The sequence below is a fragment of the Marmota marmota genome, unplaced genomic scaffold, assembly GCF_001458135.2.
Source record: "Marmota marmota marmota unplaced genomic scaffold, marMar, whole genome shotgun sequence".
Lineage (NCBI taxonomy): Eukaryota > Metazoa > Chordata > Mammalia > Rodentia > Sciuridae > Marmota > Marmota marmota.
This window is the reverse complement of record NW_026000026.1, coordinates 74,333,232-74,347,911: the sequence shown is the minus strand read 5'-3', so window position 1 is coordinate 74,347,911 and position 14,680 is coordinate 74,333,232. Positions and strand designations below refer to the sequence as shown.

Sequence of the window (14,680 nt, the reverse complement as noted above, 5' to 3'; positions counted from 1 at the left end):
ATGGTGGTAAAGCCAAATACAAAATCCCCATTTTATGGGGGGGGGGGCTGTGCATCCATTTTCACAGCAGGATTCTGGAGTAGGACAGCTGGAAGCTTGCACGGTGACAATTGTGAGATAGTTTATGTTCCCAAAAGTTAAGAAGAGGATAAACAGGAACCCAGTGAGCCTTACTGCCCCAGAGCTTACCACATGCCCTGCCATCTGGGGAGTATGTCTTGCCTGCTGGGGAGGGTAAACACAAGAGGAAGAAGGCACAGAGCAGGTGGTCTCAACTTCCACCTGACCTTCGCACTAACTGCAGCCCATTTCTGTTCTTCAGCATTTTTTTATTTTTTGGTGGAGGGGAGAGTACTGGGGATTGAACCCAGTACTCAGGGGCACTCAACAACTGAGCTACATCCCCAGTACTATTTTGTATTTTATTTAGAGTCAGAGTCTCACTGAGTTGCTTTGCACCTCGCTGTTACTGAGGCTGGCTTTGAATTCCCAATCTTCCTGCCTTGGCCTTCCTAGCTACTGGGATTACAGGTGTGTGCCACTGTGCCTGGCTTTCTTCAGCCTCTGTGTCTTACCCTCTGTCCAAACCTCAGATTTTTTTTTTCTTTTTGGTACTGGGAATTAAACTCAGGCACATTCTACCACTGAGTCCTTTTTATTATATTTTGAGACAAGGTCTGGCTGAGTTGCCCATGCTGGCCTTGAACTTGCAGTCCTCCTGCCTCATCTGAGTAGCTGGGATTAAAGATGTGCACCACCGCTTCCAGCTGCACCCCCACCTAGACTCTAGAAGTTACTGCCAGGTACTGGGTTGAGTCCTCTGCAGGAAAAAATCTCATTTATGTTCATAACACCTCAAAGAATTGCTGATTACTTGCCTATTCTTGATCATGTCTTCAGAGTCTTGTTTCTATTCTCTTATTTTGGTTTGGTCTTAACCACTCTATTGAGATTTTCCCTAGGTAGGAATGCCAGTTATTCAGATGCTTCCCCCATATTTTTCCAAGGGGCTGAGAAACTCACCATTATCAAAGACCGTGCCTGCTATGAATGAGAGCTCCGAGTCGTGTTCAGCTTTGCAGGCATACAAGGCCTTTGCCTTCCGGAACGGTGTGCTGTGTGAAGACAAGAATTTATTTAACATTTTTTTCCCAAACCTCAGAAAGCCCCAGATATTTTCTCTCTTCTTCTTCCCTTTCCCTGAAGGCCACCTAGTCCTCACTTGTGGGAAGAGCCTGACAAGGCAGCCAGATGGCAAAACATGAGGTGGGACAGTTGCAAAGGTCACAGTAGAAAAATGAGAAATATTCAGAGTAAAGCCATAAGCTCTAAGAAACTACACTCTGTGAGGGGTCACCTTGTGCCACGTTAAAACTTTACCTGGGAGTTATGGTTGCTGAACGTGGAAGGACAGGCTGGGCCCCATTTCTGGAGCAGGAGTACCTTGTGGGGAGGGAGAGAGGGTCAGGAAGGAACTTTCAAGCTGCTCTGAAAACACTCCCGACACTCTTGAAATACTCAGCGAGTCAAGAAGGAGAAATTCCAGCAGAGCCAGGTCTCGGCTCCTGGCCATGGGCTGACATTACTTCTCCCAGATGTTCCTTATTTTCACTAGGCTAGGTCTTACAGGTGGGGCAGGATTCCAGAGCAGGAACCCTCAGGGTGGGCAGGCAACGGAGAAGGTATATGTGAGCAGTCACACATATGTGTGCATGAACACACATGTGCACCAATGTGTATGGGGGGGGTGCAGCAAGAAGGGCGAGGGGACGAGATTTTTTTTTTGTCCCCATTCCAGTAAGTGATGGCAAACACTCTCACTGTGCATCAGAAACACCTGGGGAGCATTTAAAAATTGCAGATGTCTGGATTCTACTGACTTGCAGATTCAAACACTGCCATCAGAATTTTAAAAACAAAAAACAAAAACAAAAAGTTGGCGGGTGTCACCCTCCCAGTGATTCTCATGCAATCAAGACCGAGAACCACAGTACCAGATCAGAGGTTGGCAGATTTTTTTCTTCAAAGAGCCATGCAGTAAATCTTTTAGGGTTTTTGGTCCTATGGTCTCTGTTGGAACTATTCAATGCTGCACTGCCACAAGAAAGCAGCCACAGATAACATTTAAATGAATCAGTGTGGATGTGTTCCAATAATACTTTATTGACAAAACACAGGCAGGGGGTCAATGTGACCTACCACAGGTCATAATGTACTAACCTGTGTTTTAGAGAATAGTTTGTAAATTCTATTCTCCTCTGTCAATTTTGGCTTTGCTGTCCAACTAGTTTCAAACAATCTATATAGACTTCTAAAGGATCAGAATGATAATCTGGCAAAAGTTGCCTCCTTGGCCACCAATGATTCTCTTCCTCTATGTCATCTGAGGAGGTGCTCTTAAAGGCTCAGAGGCAGGAAAAAAGAGAAGAAGGAGGAAAAAAAAAAGAGCAAGGTTGTTTTCTGAATTAGAAAATTATCTATAACTGACTAATGGAGAGCCTCCAGGAGCAGTGTATACGATTTCTGGTGGCGGAGTGAGACTCAGCTGAGGAAGGGTCTGGCCTGCTCAGGTAAGGTCAGGTAGAATCAGATGGGGCATGGTGTCTTGGTCATTCTGGAACTGTTATTTTATTTATTTTTTTTTTTTGGCATTACCAAGTTCAACTTTCCTCTGTGAAACGAGAGTGATAGATGGATGGAAACCTAAACTAGGACCAAACGTCTAGACCTTCCAGTCTTGGGTCCATGAAAACTGAAAGGAAAAACCACTTAAAAAGTCTGTGTACAGTAGGGCCATCAGAATAAATGATATCCAGAATTTGTTGCCAGGGCAACAACAGTTTACTGCTGTTCTCTCTGGTGTTCTAATAGCTAAGAGATGATGGCCAGATGGGAAAAAATTGGGAAAGTGGGAGAAAATGAAGTGGGGCCATTGGGAATAAAGGAGAGAGCCTTTAGTATTCACCAATTCCCAGTGGAAAGTAGCTCTTCCTGTCTAATTATCATTGAAGAATAAAGTTTGGGACAAGGGCACATTCTTTGATTAACTAAGCCAAGTCTGTGTGTTGGCTAGCTGGGGTTGAATATTCATGTGCAACTTTCCAGGGACAGAAAAATAAAGCCTATTTTTTAAGGGGGGGGGGGTAACAGAGAGGAAAAGAAGTCAGCTGGCTGTGAAAACTGCTAAAACCATACTAACAGGTAAGTGGAGCTTGTCATGACATCAGAGGTGGAAGGAGAATCCAGGCCACAGGAGCCAAGGTCTTAGAGACCAGGTTTGGAAGCAGGATTACTGCCTCTTGAGGACAGGGCAGAGCAGGGCAAAGTTCAGGGGGATGGGGAAGGCAGGGTCCCTCTGACTGGATTTTTGTAGAGGTTATTTATTAACCTCATTAAGTAAAGGTAATAGGACAAAATAGGGGTAAGCCAGGGAAACCAGCTGGGGTATTTGGCAGGTGGAAAGAACAGGGAATGGTCTCAGGTGCCTAAGGTTATGATTTAAAAAGAGTAACTTTTCACTAATATTAGGTTTTAGGTATTGAATAATGAAAAGACAAGAAGATAGCACAATAAAAATAAAAACAAAGGACAGGAAAGGCCCTTTTTTTTCTCTCAAGAGAAGAGGTGACTAAACAGTCTTTGGGAGGGTCCTTTCCTCTGAGGCTTCTCCTCTCTCACCTTAGGATGTGCAAAAGGAACAAAAAAGGGTGTGTGTGTGTGGGGGGGTAGGGATGCTAGAAGGGATGCCTTCATTATATTTTTTATCTGTCTGTCTGTCTATCTATCTATCTATCTATCTATCTATCTATTTATTTTTGCAGCGCTGGGGGTGGAACCCAGGGTTTTGTGTGCACTAGGCAAGTGCTCTCCCACTGAGCTACGATCCTAGAAGGGGTGCTTTAGAAAGGAGTAATTCTTGTTCCCCAAGGGTAGGGTTGCCAGAAAAAATATAGGACACCTAGTTAAATCTGAATTTCAGGTAAACAATGAATATTTTTGTATATGTGGGACATACATATACTAAAAAATATTTGCTGTTTTTCTATGATTCAAATTTAACCAAGTATGCCATATTTTTATCTTATTTGCTAAATCTGGCAATCCTATCCAGGTGAAAGTCTTATCTTTTTAAAATTCTGTCAACCCAACAAGTTCCGGATCCCACAACTCCCTCTCAAAAGCCTTGAGGAGTTTGCTTTTCATAGGGCACGAATTAAAACAGATCCTCTTGGCAGAAAGATTGTGTCTGTAGGCTTTGGCTCTGATTAAAAAAAATAAGTCCTTGCCATGCATCTTTGGTTCCTACTGTCGGCAGTGCACCTCAACGCTGGACACAAGACAGCCTGGGGTGGTTTCAGCTGCTCCCGTCACAGCACTGTTGAGCCCTCCACTGGGCCTTCAAGGGCATGAACAGGTTTAGATCCTTCTGCTAGTTTACTTTTAATTTTTGCCTTCTGAGCATGGCACGAGGCCAGGAAAGCACTCAGAGGAGTTTCCCTCAAATGCCCTTGCAAGCTTGCAGAAATGACAACCCACTCTATTGTACGCATTGCTGGGAGGTGGGGTCAGCTAGGCTGGCAGGTTGCAATGACTTGATCATTAAGGCACAACTTCCAGGGGCACATGTGCAAATGCAAGTTATGGGTATGGGACTGGGGAGGGGGGCGGGTCCTCAGGAGGCTGGTGGGTAAATGAAAAAAAGGGGAATGTGAAGAGAATGCCCCTCCACACCCTTATGGCTTCATTCCCAGCTTGAACCAACAAGCTCTAAAAATGGTTTGAAGAGGAGTGAAGAAGCCATTTCTAGAGGAGACATTATATAGAAGTTTATGGGGCTATTAATTCAGTATTTTGTTTGTTTGTTTGTTTTTTAAAGCTCTGCCCAGAGAAGGAAATCTGAAGCTTCATGTCTTGTAAGTAGATCTGGGGGAGGCCTCACTGAACCTGATTAATGGGTTTATGCCCCCACCTCTTGGCTACACACTGCAATAGCAATTAGGGGATTGTAGCCCTCTGCATTCCTTTGGTGGGCTCTCTGTCCTCCAGTGTCCTCATGTGTGCTCACTTTGGCACACACATGTAGCTCAGTGAGTGCCAATTCCAAGCCCTTCTCAGCCTTGCCTATTTCAAAATGGCAGCTTCCTGAAGGGCTGTGGAAGAACATCATCCAAATGGTGCTATTCTAACAATGACCAAAGGGGGCACTACTGAGTAACCATGACCCCAAACACACCAGATGAGCAGCCTATTGCCACTGTCCACAGCCAATCTGGAAATAGCTTGAGAGGTGGAAAGGAGTGAAAGGAAACACCCCCCCCCCCCCCAAAAAAAAAAAAAAAAAAAAAAAACTTGGAAAAGGAGTGGAGAGGTAGAGATATCTGACAAGCAACAGGGCCCCACAGCTCAGGGACACAAAAAAGTAAATACCAGTAAAGCAGACAGTACATTTCTTTTTTCTTTTTCTTTCTTTTTTGTAACTGAATGATCCCATTATTTGAGGCCCTTCACCCATTCTGTCCAAGGGGGCAATATTTTATTTACTCCCTTTTGATGAAAACGAAAGAGCCACATTCTCCTAATGCTCGAGTCTCTCTGAGGAGTAAGTGAGCATTTTGGAAGGCAGCTGTCTCTGGTCACTTTAATGTAAAAAGGTCCTCATGAGGCAATGAGTGATCTCACCTGCACAATCCATACCATCTCTGGTAGCCTGGGATGTAAATATCTCCCAGGCGTCCAGAAGTTCTAGGATCTGAATTTTTACCTTATTTATTAGGGTGAGGGAAAAAGAATATGCTGAAATATCTAGTTTTCCCATCATTCAGGACAAGTCTAAGTAGAAAACTGTGCACGCCTAGACAGGCCAGGCTCTAGGGTTGGCAGCTACACGAAACTTGAAGTTGAGGCTACCCATGTGTTTGGAAAAAAGAGAGCTGGGCTGAAGGGCCAAACTCCTGAATTCTGCATTGGCTCCATTTAGTCAAGTGACTGTGTCCAAGGCACCTCTCTGTACCTAACTTTGCTTTTTTATAATAGGGTTCAGGCCATGTCTTGTCTCATTCTCACATGAGAATAGACTGAAATGATAGATTGAAAATGGCTGGAGGGGGATAGAGTAATGTATGTAGTTCTCTATAAATAGCATGGGGTTTTCCTTTTTAAAAAGTTGAGAGTCAGCTTTATAAATTATTTAAGCCTCCCTGCTGGACCCAACCTTGGGAGAAAAAGATGGATGAGAAAATATGGCCAAAGCTAGAATGTTCATGATATTTACAATTCAGCCCTATATTTTGTTTATCTGAAAGCAGAGACTAAATTCAAAAAATACCCATCCTCAGGAACTACACAGCAGAGAAATCTGCATGATCTTTGTCAATTCTTTTCCTGTATTTGAAGAGCTTCTTTTCTACAAAGAGCTCAAATGCAAATAATTGTGGCATGTAAGTGTGGAAGTCACCAAGGCAAGAGAAATTATAGCACAGCCCTTGGGGAGAGGAATTAGGTCAAGCCGCTCACCCTCAAAAAGAGGAGGTGCCTGTTCCCGCGAGTGCTCAGGTTCATGACAGAGACAGAAGGCTGGGAGCCCAGATGGTTCCTGGAGTATACTGGAGGGCAAGGAGGCATAAGCCCTGAGCAATTTAAAGAGAAACTGCTTCCTATCTGTCTTTTATTCTGTTATATTATCTTTTGCCCCATGGATCTGGTCTCAGTGATGAGGTGTCAGTGCTCATGGCCAGTGGCCCAACCCCACAAATAAATGTTGTCTGAGGCTACCTGATAAAAATGAGAGAAGGCCAGCATGCACCTCAGCACTGTCCTCTTGTATGTTATCTTATACCAAAGCAGAGAGCCAAAATGATTCATAGAGCCATCAAAAGAGGAGCTTATTCAGGAGGTACCCTTTCCCCAAACTCTAGGCATCAGAGATTAATTCAACATGAGTTAAGGTTAGAAAGGGTGTGAAACATGTCATGCTGTTCATGCAAGTGGTCCCTTCTGGCTTTGGTCTCTTAGGATGGAACCACAGGAGAGTAGAGGAGGCCCCCATTGTCCCTGGCCAGCTTTGGATAAACGGGAACAGGTTGGTCATCATCCGTGGTTTTACCTGGAGTCTTCATGGACCGCTTCTTCTGGCCTGTCAAAAAGCAAGTGCAGGTTTGGATGGCAGGGAACAAAGTTGACGAGGAGGCTGAACACTGCATGAAGAGAGGACCAAGCCAATGAGAGAACAACGGCAGCAACAGAAAACCAAACAAACCCTGCAACAGACCTGACGGGGGATGAGTCGCTGGACGTGGATGAGGTGGGCATAGGGCTGGATGGCGCCGAGAACATGGGCCAAGATGGCGAGAGGGGTGAAGTTGGGCTTGGATTCGGGGGGCTGCAAGACAGAACAACCAGAAAACTCATCAGCACACACAGGGAAACCACAATGGGAGCATGGGAGGTTCATGGGAGGCCAAATGATGGGGCATTGGAGCAGAACACAGGAACACTAAAACCCAGGGACATGTGGTCAAGGCCAAGTCACATTTCTCCAGACCAGACCTTTGCATCTTCCAAGGAATTCCTGTTCTGTAATTCCTCGAAGCACAAACATGTCTCTTTGCCCAGCAGAACAAACTGCTTTCTAGGTGACAGGCACTTCTCCAATCATGTTCATGGTACCTCTGGCCATCGGTGGACAATGCCTGAAACCATATACCTGAGCTCCATATCCTATCACCAGCCTTGTTCCCACACAGGGCTAGCTTAGCACCAGCCTCAGCTCCCACTCTTATGGGAATGTTTTAAACTTATGTCTCAGCAGAAACGACCATTTTTTTTTCTGGGCCACAAGGGCCAGAAAACAATTTCCTGTTTACATTTTTAACTGAATGGGCTATGTGTCATTAGAGATCCGAAGCACCGCATTAGAAACTCGATAGTGGATACGGACACACACCTCTTAGAAGGTGGTGTGCAAACACGGCTGCGTGCAGTTCCCTGGAGGTTTGCTCTCTAGGTTAGCAGTTTCTCCTTTCGTGGATTCTGGTGGGCATTTTGCTGCTTAAAGAAAAAGCCCCAGTGGTAAGGCAATTTGAAAAAGAAAAAAAAAGCACTGAAACCTTAAATCTGTCCATTTTGTTCTTTGATGGGTGGTTGATCAAAGATTTGAAGAGGAAAGGTTGAAATTACTCACTAAAATATGGCTTGTGGATTTTAATTGACCATACTAGCCCTTTGACTTATTTCCACAAATTATACAAACACTTGAAATCACCTTAAGTCCCAGATAGTGCAAACACCAAGGGCTGAGAAGACATGGAAACCAGTTGGCCGGAATGCTGCCTGCAGCCCCTGAGTCTCAGCCGACTGCTGGGCTGTTCAGACCAAGCACTTTATGGAGGTAAAAAAAAGACAGAAGTCTAATTCAAGGGGAGGAGACTTTCTAAGCAAGAACACATGTATGTTTTACTAAATAAGACTTCTCTAGGGTACACCAATTCAGAGGTGAGATTCTATAATGGCCCTAATTACCTATTGTTGTAACATAAACACCTTTGGAAACATACAGGAAAAATCTATTTCATAAGTTCATTAGATATCCTCAGATGAATCTGATGAAACGTTCATTAAATGCCATTATGTGTATTATGTTTCTAGAATACAAATTCCATAACAGCAGGGATTTTTCCCTTTTGCTTATCGTTGTATCTCAATGTCTAAAATAGTACATTACAGGTATTCAATAAGTAATTGGTGAGTAAATTAGTGAATCTCATTTAACATGACCCCACAAGCCTGCAAACAGGCACTATTTAAATTGCCATTTCACAAATGTGAAAACTTGGGCTAACATGAGGCTTGCCTCAGGACAGCCACCCTGTAAGTGACAAGGCTGAGGTTCAAATCCCAATCCCCAAGCTCAGGGCTCTTTTACCAGTGTACTGTCTCTGGGACAACTGGTCTTGCTGAGTGCCTCAAAGCTGTGCTGAGCTTCTTTACAGACCTAGTCATAGCATTAACAACTTTTTTTTTTTTTTTTTTTTTAACCACTGATTTCTGAATTTCCTGTATATGCTACCACATCTGCAAGGGAGCATGAGAATGCAGCCACGGACAGATTCAATAAGACTCCACACATTGTAAATTTCAACAAACTCCAGGATCCTGCCTCTAGTGTTCTGTCTGGTAGATTCATATAGCAAATGGAATTCATATAAGGGAAGAAATTCAATTCAGTGTATGATTCTTTAAATTTTTTTTTTTCTCAATCTAGCAAAGACTTGTCATTGAGTCCCTAGAATGATCATGACAATAAGTGGAATTTGCCAAGATCCTTGACTTCAAAGAGCTGAAAATATATCTGACAAGATGGGGCAAATTAAAAAAAAAACAATTGTAATATAAAACAGCGAGATCCATGAGCTAAGGGATAAGTCACTCTATTATTAGTGTAATACCTGTTCCCGCTCGACTCAGTCTAGTCCTGGAGCAGTGTTGCCTCACTTCCACTGTAGTCCTCAGCACAGTGTTGGCAAGAGAGGGCTCACTTTCTCAGTCCCCTCATTTGCCCCTGCCCCACTAGATAATGTCCTAAGAGGCAAGGCCTGGCAATGACTACAGCCCAGGCACCCAAGTCTGACCAGGAATGATTTGGAGGTTTGAAAACAGCCCAGTCCTAGAGGCCTAGGGGCCTGGACTAATCTGTTCCTTTGGTCAGTGGTTGCCACAGGATAACTAACAAGTCTTTATATCTTTTTTTAAAAAATGATTTTTATATGTAGGAAACAAATTCAGCTTCCTATCCCGTCTGTACCAAGAATTATGCCTTTGGCTAAAGGCAGAAGTGGGAACCTAGTCAAGAACACACGTGGGTTCTGAGTGTTTTCTCATATCATCATTATATATAAATGGTTCTTGGCCAGTAGGACAGGGCTGAAAGCATGGGGGGTGTGGCTGGAATGCAGGGTATGCGAAACTACTCTGAGTTAGTCCTCAATCCCCATGTCAATTGCCATAGTATCAACTGCTATTTTTAACAACTAACAGAACTTCATTTGTTTGTGTTTTAGCCACAGCAATAACATTTATTTGCTATGAAATGACCACAATTTAAAAATTCATTACCGCTACATTTGAGTTAGTGTAAACAATAAAATGCACACTCCCTGGTACTTCTATTTTTAAAACACTAAAGGAATTATGACTTTTGTTTACTTGTACTTCACAGACATGTCATAAATGTCCCTATCAATAATATTAGTGCACATTTTATATACTACAATGATGCTCATACCAACAGGTGGCCTATCTACATAAAAATACTCCTCCAAGAGACACAGAGCATATTACATTTTAGTGTTGATGCAACTCAAACAACATATAAGTGGAATAAAAGAGGTACAGGGATGAGGATAATGGTCTAAGACTGTACAATGTTAAGTTTTCCCTTCACTACAGCAGTATCTGGCTATAATTTGCTTAAAAATGACAGCAATTGACAAAAAACTCACTCCATAAAAATCCCAAACAAAACAGGCTAATAAAAAAATGTTCAATTTCATTCTTGGCTCTAAAACCTTTAGTATCGAATTCTCAAACTTTTTTTCCCATTAATGAGGCCAAAGGTATCAAGATTAAAGTTAAGATAGGAGAAATCACTTTGTAACTACAGTTTTAGCAGATGACCTCTAAAACCCTCCCTACAACCCTCAGTTCAGCCTGGTATTTTGGAGTTCAACACCCCAGCACCCTAAGTACTCCTGGGGTACTCCTGGGGTCCTGCCAGGACCCTCATCAAAGCCCAACTATAGCAACAATGACAACAGCTTTAACTTTAGCATGGATGGAATATTTGCTGGTCTGGTTTGCATCCAACTGGAAGGCTTGCATCAGATCCAGTTTGCTGGCCCACAGAGTCCCCAGAAGGAGTCAGACAGTCCCAGTCAGTTCCTCTGACATTCACTGGACAGTGAAAGAATAACGGTTAGGAAGATAAGGCTAAAAGCCTTGGCAGCATGCAGGGCTGTGGCCGATAGTTAAAGCACAGTGTGTAGCAATATCATCAGCTTGACACCCTTCTGTGGTGACTCATTTGAATGATGGAACGTCTGGTGTACCAGCCAGGGCATGCCTGCCATGCTGTGGACGGGGCTGCCCAGGCAAGCTCCCAATTTGAAGATGAATATGGCAGACCCTCTCTGGTCTCCTCACCACAGTCATGGAGCTGGTACAAGAAGAGTGCTCTTACTGGAGAGGTAAGCTGACCATTACGAAGAAAGATAATTTTTCTATATTCTGATAATCGAAATTATAGTCAGCTTGGTAGGAATTGAAAAGTATGAAAAGGCAAGAAGAAAAATAATAAAGTTAATAGTGACAATAGCGTCCCCCTCACTTTTGGGGGGCATAATGCTACATATGTAGTTAATAGCTGTTTTTTTAAAATCATTTAATAAATAACAAAAATTTCCCATGTCATTAAATAGCATTTGATATTGCATTTTAAAGTGGCTACAGACTATTGTACAGTACACTCTGATTTATGTAACCATTCACTCATTGTGTACATTCAGATCACTACCCCCCTTTAACTATTATAAACAGTGCTGCAATCATATCCTTGTAGAGGATCACTGTCTGTATCACCGATTGTTTCCTTAGCATAAATTCCTGGAAGTAAAATTAGTGGGTCAAAGGCTAGGAGCTGCTTTTAAGGGTCTTGATATATCCTGCAAATAGCTTTTCAAAAAAATCCTATCAAACTGCACTCCTACCAACACTGGGAATGCCTTCTCACTGTGACCCTACCAGCATTGAGCATTATCATTAAAACAAATAAATAAAAAATAAAAAAGAGAAAAGAAACCTAGACCAACTTTCTTTTCCCCTTAGTTTATGAAGGTTACGTTGGATTCTTCTCTTTCCTGGCATTTTGAATGATGTACAATTGAATACAATTCCCTTCCTGTGTTCTGTTTCTACCTGGAAGCAATGTTTAATTTTCCAAAGGGCATTCTGCCAAGAAAGTAGTTTGGGAGGGAGACAAGTATAGATGGACAGAGAAACAGACAAGCACAACCTGGAATGTCAGACACCTGGCCTGATGGTGTGTCTGCTCCCAGAGAAGCAGGGAGTGGTGGGTATGTAGCTCAACAGAGGACTCTCCAAGACAGGGCTAAGTAGGAGGAAGGAGGTACACAGGGAGGGGAAGAGTCTTGTGCCAGCATCACACTATAGAGAAGACATAAAATCAGCATTTACACTGCTTTGGGCAAGCAATGGCCCATCATCTGCAGTATGGGTTCCTGGTCACTTCTTTCAGGCCTGGGCTGCAGATCCTGTCAGATCACTGGAACAGAGCTGACCTTAATGATCCATCTTCCTTCCTTCCTGATTAGACTTGGAATTGGGGATGATGCCATTATATCCAAGGGGAACTACTTTCAACTTCCCCCTCTGTCACCATAATGAGAGAGAAGAAAACATTTCATGAAAAATCTTTGTATTTTTATCTGATCTATTCCTAGATCAGTGAATTCTTCCTTGAAAAATATCCCTTTATGTCTTGAGTTAAGGTCTACATAAAAAGAAAAGGGAAGTCAAAACTTCAGCCATCAAAAAAGGGTCAAAAGGAACACTGATTAAATGAAGTAGTGGTACGTCAGAGCAAATGATACAACAACGAATTTTTTACCTCTTGGGAATTTAAAAACATATCTTCCTTAATGTATGTCCACTCAAGCTTCTATAACAGAGAAGTCATATATACTTACCAACTTTCAGTTTGTGCTTTTCAATTTTATAAGTGGAAAAAAATCCACGTGCCTCAAGCTTCATTGTTCTGTGTTCTTTTCTGACAATTACTAAGTATGCACATGTGTTTACACAGATTCTTTCCCCTCATCTAATATAATTTAATATGCATTTTTATTCATACAAAGGCAGTTCTGTTTCTTATTTAATAATATTAACTGGTGAAATCCCCGTAGGACTGTAACAATTGTAGGCAGTTGCTTTTTAAAATACTTTAAAAATAATTTCGCTAAGGCAGGGGATGTAGCTCAGTAGTAAAGCACTTGCCTACCATGTGTGAGGCCCTGGGTTTGATCCCAAGCATGTCCTAAATAAATAAATAAAATAAAGTTTGACTAATCTACAATGTAGTGGTTCTCTTTTCCAGCTTTTTAAAAACAATTCTGAAGTAAAAGTTTCAAATCAATTTTAAACTCAGATGGTATGGGTGGGAATGGTGAGTAATTCCACAATTTAAACAAAATATGTAATCTTATAATAGGGCATCTGCTATCCTTAGGTTTCCCCCAGTTGCTAATTTGAATCTTCTCACATAGCATAATACAGAAATACAAGGTAGAGAGAAAAGCTCTGGATTTGAAATAAAGATGTTTGGACAACAGTTCTGGTTCAATTGCTCTTTGTCTAGGAAAAAAAAAATCTCAAGGGAAAGGACCAGAAAGGTTAAATTGGCCCAAATGCCTCTACTGTTCGTGTGGCACACAAAACTTATTGAGCTTAGTATTATTTCCTATTGAACAAGGTTTAGCCTCTCAATGTTTTTCAATAACACACTCAGGTATATCAGAATTGGTTCCCAACAGAAAACATATTTATTCTCTTTCAACTACACAATTTCACAAGTTATGAAATTATTTGTAAAATAATGCTAAAGTACTTTGGGGGCACTACAAAATGTCTATATGATAGCATTTGCTGTCTCCCAAGATTTGAATGGTTGATAATAAATCCTAATACCTCCCTACAAGGCATATTACTATCTTAAATTGAGCGCAGTTACAATTGTCATTCTGTATAAAATGAAGATACTGTGCTTGCAAAACCAAATTCACTCACTGTGACATAAAAATAAAAGGAAAGATACAGTGCTGGAGGATTGGATTGAATCTTTCACTGTTCTAAGACCTAACTTAACAGTCACCATTCTAATGCCAGAGGTAGGTAAATGTGATTCCTAAATAAAATCTGGAAGCATGAAGCTGTATCTTCTCTAGGGGGCTGAGAATGGAGAAACGGGGACACAGGCATTCACTTTTTATTTTATATTTGTTTACACTGTTTGGAAGTTATTTTCATAGACCTATTCATTTAATAAGGATAGTAGAAAGTGCTTTTCTAAAATCAGAGCTAGAATAATTGAATATGGAAAAAAAATGACCCAGGACTCCCTACCTCACACCACACAAATCAAATGACTTCCAAATGGATTACAGATCTAAATACCAAAGGCAAACAATAAAAATGGTAGAGGAAAACAATCAGGTACATGGGGGTAGGATTTATCCAGCAGAGCATAAAGAGGGCTAACTGTAAGGGAAAATACTGATATACTTGACTATATTAAAATATTAACATTTATCAAAAGACAATATTAAAAGAGTAAAAAAGTTAGTCTGTAACATGTAAATTAATAAAGGGCTCATAGCTAGACTATATAAAGAACTTCCACTGGTCAGTAAGAATATGACAAGCAAGTGGGAAATAGGCAAGAAACTTGAACAGGGACATTAAAAGCGAAAACTCAAAAGAAATGGTGCTCAACTCTTCTATAATGCAGGAAATGCAGATTAAAAGCACAATAAGATGATACTATACACCCACTAGAATGACTAAGTAACATCAAAATAGTGAAAATACCAGGTGATTATGGAGATAGAACATC

The 14,680-nt window shown here is 41.8% G+C and overlaps 1 protein-coding gene across 7 annotated transcripts in view; it reads right to left on the bottom strand.

Annotated features, from left to right (window-relative positions):
* Arhgap26 (Rho GTPase activating protein 26) overlaps positions 1-14,680 on the bottom strand; it is a 411,269-nt gene that overhangs the window by 14,312 nt on the left and 382,277 nt on the right. For 2 of the 7 annotated variants that reach the window (XM_048811731.1, XM_048811730.1), the window contains exons 21-22: positions 7,268-7,378; positions 1,024-1,115 (exon numbers count right to left, since the gene is read on the bottom strand). In XM_048811731.1, the coding sequence (XP_048667688.1) occupies positions 1,024-1,115; positions 7,268-7,378 (203 nt within the window). Of the gene's footprint in view, positions 1-1,023; positions 1,116-6,513; positions 6,603-7,102; positions 7,379-14,680 lie in introns of all 7 variants that reach the window. The other 5 variants (XM_048811728.1, XM_048811727.1, XM_048811733.1 and 2 more) reach the window with 3 other exon arrangements.